The sequence below is a fragment of the Zerene cesonia genome, chromosome 2 (genome assembly GCF_012273895.1).
Source record: "Zerene cesonia ecotype Mississippi chromosome 2, Zerene_cesonia_1.1, whole genome shotgun sequence".
Classification (NCBI taxonomy): Eukaryota; Metazoa; Arthropoda; class Insecta; order Lepidoptera; family Pieridae; genus Zerene; species Zerene cesonia.
In genome coordinates this window covers 4,592,367-4,603,035 of record NC_052103.1, presented here as the reverse complement: position 1 = coordinate 4,603,035, position 10,669 = coordinate 4,592,367, and the positions used below count along the sequence as shown (strand labels likewise).

The following is a 10,669-nucleotide window of genomic DNA, read 5'->3' as shown; positions in this document are numbered from 1 at the left end:
GACAGATTCGAAATTCAAATGTAATATTTTTTTATAATTAAGTGTAACAGTATTTATGGCCAGACTAAGTATAAATACGGTACACATATATCTTGTTTATTTCAAATACTTTAAAAATGTTGGTTACAAATTGTATGTTGTAATAATCATTATTCTTACACTATTCTCAATTTTATTTTATTTCAGACAATAGAAGAGACAAGTTTCCGTTTCGAGGAAGAGTCTCAGCCCGCCGACTACGTGGAGTCGTTGGCGGAAAATATGCAGAATTTGCCGCCGCAACACTACATCACTGGTGACAGATTGTATTATAAATACGACCCTAAGGTTTGTTTTTTCATATTAATATGTCTAATTTAACTAGTTTTAATAATAGTTCTCAAAATTTTTGGTAACCGTGACTTATATTGACGGGACTAACTAAATACGCAATAGACATATTATTTTGTTAAAAAGTAGTGCAAGTAAACACAAGTGACTGCACTTGAATTACACACCTTTAAGTTTAAATGTATATTTGTTATTAAACATTTGGCGCAGACTAGCTTTCTGTCTGCAGTTTGGCTCGCAAGAAAGAAGCTCGTTAGAAAATTCCCATGTTTTCCTTCGACTATCGAAGGAAAACATGGGAATTTTCTGCATAAAGACTATCTCGCCTTTCTCATAATAACTCGAATGTACTTATATACTTTACTACATTATATATATTTTTAATAGAATAATCAAGAGATTTTTGAATATAATCTATATATATTCTTTTTTCAGGGTATAACTGACTTATTAGACTGTATGACAGCCGACAAAGTGAACATTATGATTCTATCCAACAAACACTCTACACCGATACCGTACGACACAAAGGAGAAGTGGTTTGGGACAGAATATAAAAAGAAAGGTGAAATGCCTTAATATCATTTTAATAACCTCATAATTGTCTGTCAACTGCTTTTTAATTCATGAGAAATTCACATTTCAACACGCTAAATTCCAAAAAGTTAGTATTATGTTTAAACGAGTTTTGGTTCTAAGCATAATAAATGTAAATTATTTTCAGAAATACCCTCAAACTGGCTCAAACGCTGGCTTAACGTGGAGCCATACAAACAATTCCATTTGCCGGATAAAAATATTTATATAACGAACAACTTCGATTTAATCGCTCCGGCGCAGCCCTATATAGAGGAAGCCGAAAGATTGGGCGTGGACCTCTACACCAGTACGACGAAGGACATACACAAGAAAATATCCGCCGGTGAGAAGAATTCGAGGGTTTTGAAACAGGGCGATTTGATTGCTGCTGTGGAGAACTTCAGGTGAGTTAGGGTTGTCAATTTCCTATTATTTTTTTTTCGCTAAAATGTCAAATTACAAACGCTCGTGGTATAATAAATCGCCGCTTGCCTGAGAGCTAGAACGCTGTTATATTAAGTAGAATTTCAAAATAATGATGTAACTCTATATTCCCGATACGAATATTAGGGGACGTTAATTATTTCGGTACTAATTAAACTATCACGGAACTATTACGGTGTTCAGTATGTAAATAATTAAAATAATATTTAATTTGTAAACTGTATGCATATGTACTTTTAAACATTGTATTTTTACCGTTTTTGTAAATGCTTCTATTCTAGAGTTCCATGTATTAATATATTACTTAACTCACTACACAGTCATATCTAACCTATTTTTCTTTATTTCAGATTAGACCAACCGAACTTGATACGCAAGAATCGTCACATGGAGCTGTGGTACAAGCCGGACTTTAAGTTCCGATTTCCAACCGCATTGCTTTATTTCTACTTCATCACGCCGCTCAGTTTGAAGTCGCCGCGGGAGTAAGTGATTTTTCTATTATATGTGTGTCTTTTATACTAGCTGCACGCCCCGGCTCCGCCCGGGTCATCTACCGTAATTGAAATTATATCAACTATCCTATTAAGTCGGATCAAACTACACATGGTGTGCAATTTTAATTAAAATCGGTCGACTTGTTTAGAAGTGCAACACGGATAAATAATGTGACACGTAATTTCTGTCATTACATATATATACATATGTCATTACTGGTGTTACTATGAAACCATTTAAATTGACATAGTGTAGATGAATTGATATGTTTATTGTGTTGATGTTGGGTTAAAATTATGTTTGTATATTATCACTAAGTCTTACTAAATGGTTTATTTTTCAAAGTAAGAGTAAAAGAAAGAGTTGTTGTGTTATTTATAGACTTTGAAATTGACCAATTAAATTTTTGTTTGTGTTAAAAATGTATGTATATAAAGATCTCTCTTTGATATTATTGCATGTACGTAACATTTAAACTACCAAGTGCGGTGACATTAAAACCTTGTAGTGTTATTCTACAGATCGTGTCTCCTTGATCTATGGACTGACGTATTGCAACAGGGCCTTAAGGTGAGAGCATTATTTGTAAACAACAAATAAGAAAATCTCTATGTATTTTGAAATATTAGCTTGAAACATGCGATGCTGTTGTGCTTTTAAGTTTTTCCGAGAGTAATTCGAAAACATTTAAATATTGTATGTTTTTCAGGAAGAAGTATATCCAGCGAATATGGCAGACCTATCGCATTCGTTGTATGTCGGCGATAAGGGTTTAACGCTAAAGGTTAATGGATATAGTCAGAATTTACATGTAAGTATCTTATATTATAACAGTGGGAACATATACATGATGCTGATGATGATGATGATGATGATGATCTTATATTAACATTTTTTTAGTGCGTTTGCATGTCTAGTTTCCCATCTACTATCGTCAGTCATGTTACATTATTACAGATACTAAAATTGTAAAATAAATTTTAATTAATTTTCCTTTATTAGTAAATGTTTATAAACATTATGAATATGAAGTTCTTATAAAATAATAGATTTTTTTTTTGTGAAAAGTAAATTCTAATGTTGTTCAACATGTTGTTCGTTTCACGCGGTTTCGTCCGCGGTTGAAACCGTGACGCAAAACTAGCCTACACTACTACAAAGAGGAAATTTTTGTAATTTTGTATGTTTGTAACGTTTTCACGCAAATACCACTGAACTGATTTTAAAAATCCTCTCACCATTAGAACCACGGGCGAATTCTGGGTGAACAGCTAGTACATAAAACCGTGATAAACGTTTTCTTATTATATTTCGGCGTGGCGTAAATTAAAATTTAATGAAAATAATAATACCTATACCTATCTATGCTAATATTGTAAAGCTGAAGAGTGTGTTTGTTTGAACGCACTAATCTTAGGCAGTACTGGTCCGATTTGAAAAATTCTTTCAGTGTTAAATAGCCCATTTATTGAGGAAGGCTCTGGGCTTTGTATGTATAACGGACGAAGCCGGAGCGGACCGCTAGCGTAATGTATATACAACTTGCAGCTACTAGTGGAGCTGGTGACGCGCGAGATGCGGTCGAGCGCGGGCTCGCTCACCCCGCAGATGTTCGAGGCGGTGCGCGAAGTGCGTGCAAGGACGTATCACAACGTGCTGCTCAAACCGCATAAGCTGGCTAAGTGCGTACTTATTTCCTCATTTCGCTTTTATATGTATACTAGCTGACCCGGCAAACGCTGTTCCGACTTACTCTTATCATTTAGGGGTATAAAAAATAAATGTTGGCGACTATTCTCAGACATACCCAATGTGCATACTAAATTTCATAAGAATCGGTCCAGCCGTTTCGGAGGAGTTGGGTTACTAAAATTGTGACACGGGAATTTTATATATAAGATTGAGATGTGTTGTTGGGTTTTTGATAGTAATAATAACAAATCAAAAGAGGGGCTGAGTTGAATATTCATCATCATCAGCCCTTATATGTTCCCACTGCTGGGATACAGGCCTCCTATTAGGGTTCAGGCCATAATTCACCACGCTGGCCAAGTGCGGGTTGGCAGATGTCACATGCCATCGAACTTTTGATTCTCGGACATGCCGGTTTCCTCACTCAGTTGAATATTAGTTTGGTCGTTATAAGAATCTACTGCGATTCTACAAATCTGCCTTATTGATGTAGTAAATTGATAACAAATCACAGCAAGTCACAAGGACTATTAGCAAAGTGGGGGTAGTTGGGTTGATTATTGAACAAGCAACGTCCGAATACAATACAATCCGTAGGAATGTGCGCTGTTTGTTTGTTTTTGTATGGGATTCGATAGCTGAAGAAGTTTTGACAAGTTATGAAAAGCGACATCTGTATCTTCACTGACAATTATTCATACATATACAATATAAAAAAAAATCCGAAAATAATATATTTACTTTATTTAGCGACATAGGCTCAGTTGTCGGGTACATGATACTTAAAACTGTGTTGGTAAAATAAATACACAATAAAATACAATTAAATACAATTTTTTTATACTAGTGATGCTTTGTTAGAACACATAGATGTATAAAAAATATTAATTTAAGCCACTTTTTTAAGCAAACTAAAAGTTGTATTTTTAATGTCAATATTTTTATGTGCAAGTTATATTTACCACATGTTTTATTATCCAGAGATGTCCGGATGAATATACTGCTAGAACCGTACGTGTCGCCGCGGGATAAAGCGGTGGCGATACAGAATATCACTCTAGAAGAACTACAGTCGTTCACCGATAGACTACTTGACAAGCTGTACTTACAGGTTATGAAAGTTTCATATATATATACTATTTTTTAAATTTTATTCTGTATATTTGAAAAGTTAATCTATATTAATATTATAAAGCTGAAGAGTTTGTTTGTTTGTTTGTTTGTTTGTTTGAATGCGCTGATTTCAGGAACTAACTACTTGTTCGATTTGAAAAAATCTATCAGTGTTAGATTATTGAGGATGGCTGTAAATCATCGATGAAGAATGTTTCAAAATTGGTGATTTTATGTACCTTGATAAAATATGATTAATAAGCTTTAAAAACTGATTTTTCTCTGGTTTAGGTATTGGTGCAAGGAAACTTGGCATGGACCGACGCTATAAATATTTCAGAAAACGTATTGCACAATATTAAATGGGAGGGAATCCCTGAGAATGAGCTGCCACACGTGAGTGTAAAATCAATATAAATAAAGAATTTTGTTTAAATATTATTTTATGTTCTTTCTCTGTAGTGTTGCAAAATTCTCATACCCAGTACAATATTATTAATATTATACTATTTACAACAAATATAGCGTTAAAAGTATTGTCTCCATATAATGGCCGAAATAACCGTGCGGGCGGGATCTCCAATTGTCATGTAATAACATTTTATATATTCAACTTAAAGATAAAAGTCCACCAATTGCCGCTGGGAGAGCGCACAGTGCGTGTGATGAGCCTCAACCCATCCTCCACGAACAGTATCGTCACCAACTACTACCAGGCTGAAGCCACCAACACCAAGGATACAGCTACGCTGGAGGTTTTGATGGTATGGTCACTTTATGTTGTATCTTTATATCTATGTATATAAAGCATATCTGTCTCGCTCTGATGTGTGGATGGTAGATTAATATATATAATTATAGCTTTTCGTTCATGTTTATGTTTCGTTTTGTGAAGTCATTCTTTTGTAATGATCAATGGGCAGTTGTTGTTTGCCCTGAACAGTTATATATCTGTCTCACTCTGATGTATGGATGGTAGATGATAAAGAAGAAATATTATTTGTAATTTTGTGGTCATTTGCAATGATGCACAAGATCAATTGATATTATTATGCTGTTTGCTTGAATGAATTATAGTTAAATTATATATTTATTGATAGAGTTTAAAAAAGAAATTACCAAATCAATGTTATAGAAGTGGTCTCTTGTGTCTTGAATCATTTTTTCATGTGGCTTTATAACAATTTTATACAATTATCATCATATGTTATTGTATAGACTAACACATATACAAATCTCTTGGTATCCACATGTATTTTTTTTTGTTATGTCATAGCGGGCAACTGAACTGGTGGTTCGCCTGATGGTAGGCAATCACCACGGCCCATAATCATATGCAGAGGTAGTGCCTCTGCGAATGCGCCCCCGCTTTTAAGAGATGATGACAGGATTAATGTCTTGAAAGAAGGAATGAACTGGGATGGTTGAGGAAAAGGAAACAGGCCTCCGGCTCCCCCACTCTACGAAACACATTAGCATACTAGCTTCTATTTCACGCCGGTTTTCATCGGGGCCTGGTACTTCCCCGTTATCCCTAATTCGTACCGGAGGGTGTATATAAAAAACAAAGTCACATTCTCTTTTCGTCCTTATGTAAGCTTAAATCTTTAGAACCATGCAACGGATTTTTTGCGCTTTATATAATGAGATAGTGATTCAAGAGGAAGATTTATGTGTGTAATAACATCTCTTCTATATATATAAATCAAACACAAGAAAATCTATTAAACTGCTCCTAATTTAACGCGAGGGAAGCGAAATCTAGTTCATTATATATATAACTAAGCATGGAATAACTAGATGCTAATGGAGGAGCCGGTGTTCGACGTGCTCCGCACGAAGGAGCAGCTGGGCTACAGCGTGTTCAGTATGCTGAGGTACACGTTCGGCGTGCTCGGCTTCTCCGTCACCGTCAACACGCAGCGGGACAAATTCAGGTTGGGGTTATATTTTTTTAATTTTCAACCGCCTTCAAAAAGGAAAGGAGGGTATTGATTCGACTGTATGTTTTTCTGTTTGTTACGTCATGATTTTTATTGGGTGAACCGATTTTTATGATTCTGTGTTGCATCCGTTTAAGACTATAGGAAATCCTCGAAATAAATAAATAAAAATGAAATGATTATGTGCTACTTTATTGTAACATCAAAAGAAAATCGAACAAAATATAAAGAAGCACACAAAATGCACAATAGGCTTACTTGCGACTATAGAGCCATCTCTTCTATGTAACCAAAACAACGAAAACAATAATACAAAGCATAAACGTAGGTGTTAGAACATCTCAGTATATATAAATTACGTGTCACGATGTTTGTCCGTGATGGACTCCCAAACTACTCGAACCTTGATTTGAATGAAATCAATTCGAAAGATGGCATAGTTTATATAATTTCAATTGCGCTAAATGACCACCCGCGCGAATCCGGGGTAGCGCAGCTAGTGAATAATTAAGTATAGACAGCATGTCGCACGTGTACGGGATACTTTATATTATTTCATTTGCGATAAGTGACTGCACTGACGTGCAGCTAGCTGAATGTTAAAATGTCGATAGCGTGTCGCACGTGGACGCGCGCGTGGAGGCGTTCCTGAAGCGGTTCGCGCGCGACATGCGCCGCCTGGGCGAGCGCGCGCTCGCCGCCGCGCGACACTCGCTCGTGCAGCTCAAGCACACCACCGACTACGAGCTCAAGGAGGAGGTACGCGACACCCCATACTTAGACGTGTCACCCCACCACCCCTCAGCTCCCCTCCCCCCTCCCTCCCGTTATACTTAGACGTGGCAACCCACCACCACACCACCCCTCGCTCTCCCCCACCATCCCTACCGTTATACTTGGACGTGTATTATAGCGATTAAGAGCAACCTTTCCATTTGATAGCAATCAGGTGTTAGCATTTTCTTTAGTACTAGAGTATCTTATATTTATTTAAACCTTTATTGTGCAGTTTTTATTTTGTAAAAAACACAAAAAATTAAATCCAAGAAGAAGGGGAGTGTACTGAAGGCGACCTCATTCCTTAAGATCAATCGGAACCAGACAACCTTAAAAATATTTAAATCTAGTAGATCTAGTGTTTTGTTACTATTATTACTGGTTACTACTAAAATATTTGAGTCTTTCAACGAAACCAGCCGAACTGATTTGTAAACGCTAATAATACAACTGCCTGCCCTCCCCTACGGGCATGTAATATAAATGGTTTTACGTAGCCCTATACCTACTTATGTCTATCGATGAATATTTTTCTTCTTGTTTAACCCCAATCCCGATTTATATCTTTATTGTACTTTATATTACTATTTTATACTTTATGAAATAATCTCATTTTTTATGTGGAAAAACTTATATGTTTTGACGTCATTTGTAGGTCGAAAGAAACTGGAGAGAAATCGTAGGCGGTGAATATCGATTCCAGCGATTATTTTCTGAGGTAATTTTTATTTATTTGTGAGATGCTTATTATGCCATTTACTATTGTTATGTTTTTTCTAAAAAAATAACGGTTTGACCAAAAAATTGTGTTTGGTCTTTGGTTTTAAGAATATATGTAAATATTTAAATATTATTAGTACAATTATGAATGTAATCTTTAAAACCGTTTTAATACATTATAGGCTGAGGCGATTGAAAAGGTGAAAGTGTCCGATATAAAGAGTTGGATTGAGAAACACTTCGCAACCGGTAACCGCTCGCAGTTTAGGAAGTTATCCGTACAAGTGAGTATATTTGAAATGTAATAATAACAAAAACTATCTTTTATACTGGGTGGTACTTAAAGTGTACTTGTAAGCTATATTTACATTACATTTGCAAAGTGTTGGTTATATAGGTCATGTCATACAAATGTGTGTTTAATTTATATTAATTAATTTAAAAAATTGTTCGTTTTAAGGTAATGGGTCACCTTCCAAACAAAGACGGTAATGTAACAGAAAGTGGGAAAAACTATGGCTTACAGTATCTAGACGCGTCCAACCCCATCGGCGACAACGTTGAGAATGACACAAACTTCATAATCGACATAGACGAATTCAATAAACAACTACCCTTCGTTAATGTACCTAAAGTGGAATTAGGACAATGCTAAGAGAATTAATATAAAACACTTGCTCACACTTTCTTCACGAAAATTGTATGTGTCCCTCTCTATTGACTGACTCATGGTGCAATATTTATGAAATGCTAGACAAATTTGATACTTAGACGTAAATATGTGTACTTAATTATGATTTGTTGTTGCCATTTTTAGCTTGCAGTTATTTTTCAACGAAGACCATAGAAATTATTGCATACGGGTCTGATTTTCTTATATTTAATTCTTAATAGAAAAGTGTAAACAATATTACTTCAATACGTTTTCAATGTTCAGAATTAATACGAACTGATTGTTTATAGAAAATACAGAAAAGGCGGGAAAAATTATTTTATGTTTATAATTAGAATAAATTTTTGGTTTATTTTAATTTTGAAGTAGCGGTTATGTTACGTAGTTTTACGTATACTTTATGTTGAATGAATTAATTTTTCTTATAGATTCTGAAAGATTTTAGTTTTATAATTTATATCTGAATGTTTGTAATAGAAATAAATTATTTTACTTTTAATTTGTTTCTTTTTTATTCTTTTGGTGTGTGTACTTGCTTTTTTGTCTTTTTCATCTATTTCATTTTCTTGTTGAAATATAATAGGAAATATAATAACAAAACACGTTATACAATATTACAGCGATAATAAAACTTTAAACCATTATGCCTTATTATATATTTTATATAGAAAGTTGTTATAGTGTTTCAATTCTCACTGCCATATAGGTTACATGTACTCAATATGTTTAACAAAATAAGAAACTATTATTTACTTTAAAGGGCTATTTATAGAGTCGAATATAGCGTAAATCATAGAATATAAAGGCGTGTGAGTATAGTAAGCTTTAATTATCAGATTTAAATATACCGCTCTCAAAAATTTCAAAGAAATGCCTTTGCCCAGCAGTGGGACAGCCATGACTGGTTAAAAATTACCTTTTTAACGTTCAAATGCATTCAAATAAAACTGTAAAGTTAACCTGTTCTAAACTGATTTGAGAATTTATTTCTATACCGTTTTTAATCGATAATATTTGAAAACTTTTTTAAGTATATTTGTTTATTAATAATGAGTTGACTAAAAATGTGTTGTGTGTGTATAACTTTTTGTAACTTATGATTTTGTCATTTGCCTCCATCGAAATTCGTATTTCCTATCGGATTTTTTCTATTGCATTTGCATCGCATACATAAAATGTTTAGCAAATTGAAAGTGAATGCAATAATTTTAAGTATGTTACTTGAATAAATCGCAAACCCATATAAACCTCATAATACTCTTTAATTAACGTAATAAGAGAACTGTTCAAAGCAATAAAGTATACAAAATTTATACATTCGTTTATTATTACTAACATAATGTTAATACACAATTTGGATTCGGCCATCGAGATCTTGGAATATTATTTTATTTTTACGCATGTTGTCCTGAAGTATCTTATAATCTGTTTCGTAGATTTTAAGATTTTCCCTGTTTTGAGATAACATCTGTAACAAAAAGAATACATGGGTACATTTTGGTATACATTAACAAATTCTTATAATTTTATTTTACGCTAATTGTGAAGTATCACGAAATATGCACGTATAGGGTTTTCTTATACATGTAATACAAGAAAAAATAGGTGTGCAGCTTTCAATTAAAATCTTTAGCAAGTAAGTGTACGATGTTCCAATCAATCTGTCCTTTTATGGGCCATAATCTAGTCTTAAGGAGTCGATTACAAACATACAGGTGAAGCTAATAAGCGTGCTAAAAACTTTGGATCAATATAATAGGTATGGATGGGCCGTTGTGAACAAGTATGTTGATCCGCTCAATCGCAGCATAAAACATCTGTGTGTTTAACATCTGAGTCAGCTTGGCTATCTATTTCAAGTGTGGAGGTGCGTAGTGACGTTTTTTGGTCTGATCATTTT

The 10,669-nt window shown here is 34.3% G+C and overlaps 2 protein-coding genes across 3 annotated transcripts in view; one reads left to right on the top strand and one right to left on the bottom strand.

Annotated features, from left to right (window-relative positions):
• LOC119833267 (nardilysin-like) overlaps window positions 1-9,268 on the top strand; it is a 19,534-nt gene extending 10,266 nt beyond the window's left edge. Inside the window, exons 10-24 of the mRNA XM_038357235.1 lie at window positions 187-327; window positions 766-895; window positions 1,055-1,313; window positions 1,704-1,838; window positions 2,373-2,421; window positions 2,561-2,662; window positions 3,400-3,533; window positions 4,525-4,654; window positions 4,948-5,052; window positions 5,277-5,420; window positions 6,457-6,593; window positions 7,214-7,358; window positions 8,032-8,094; window positions 8,279-8,380; window positions 8,557-9,268. Of these exons, the coding sequence (XP_038213163.1) occupies window positions 187-327; window positions 766-895; window positions 1,055-1,313; window positions 1,704-1,838; window positions 2,373-2,421; window positions 2,561-2,662; window positions 3,400-3,533; window positions 4,525-4,654; window positions 4,948-5,052; window positions 5,277-5,420; window positions 6,457-6,593; window positions 7,214-7,358; window positions 8,032-8,094; window positions 8,279-8,380; window positions 8,557-8,751 (1,971 nt within the window). The 3' untranslated portion in view covers window positions 8,752-9,268. The remainder of the gene's footprint in view (window positions 1-186; window positions 328-765; window positions 896-1,054; window positions 1,314-1,703; window positions 1,839-2,372; window positions 2,422-2,560; window positions 2,663-3,399; window positions 3,534-4,524; window positions 4,655-4,947; window positions 5,053-5,276; window positions 5,421-6,456; window positions 6,594-7,213; window positions 7,359-8,031; window positions 8,095-8,278; window positions 8,381-8,556) is intronic.
• An 807-nt stretch (window positions 9,269-10,075) lies between these two features.
• Window positions 10,076-10,669, bottom strand: part of LOC119833872 (apyrase-like) — a 7,901-nt gene continuing 7,307 nt past the window's right edge. Inside the window, exons 1-2 of one of the 2 annotated variants that reach the window (XR_005287983.1) lie at window positions 10,511-10,591; window positions 10,106-10,237 (exon numbers count right to left, since the gene is read on the bottom strand). Coding sequence is in view for 1 of the 2 variants with exons in the window: in XM_038358086.1 (XP_038214014.1) it covers window positions 10,112-10,237 (126 nt within the window). In the remaining variant the exon portion in view is untranslated. Of the gene's footprint in view, window positions 10,238-10,510; window positions 10,592-10,669 lie in introns of those variants that run through there. The other variant, XM_038358086.1, reaches the window with a different exon arrangement.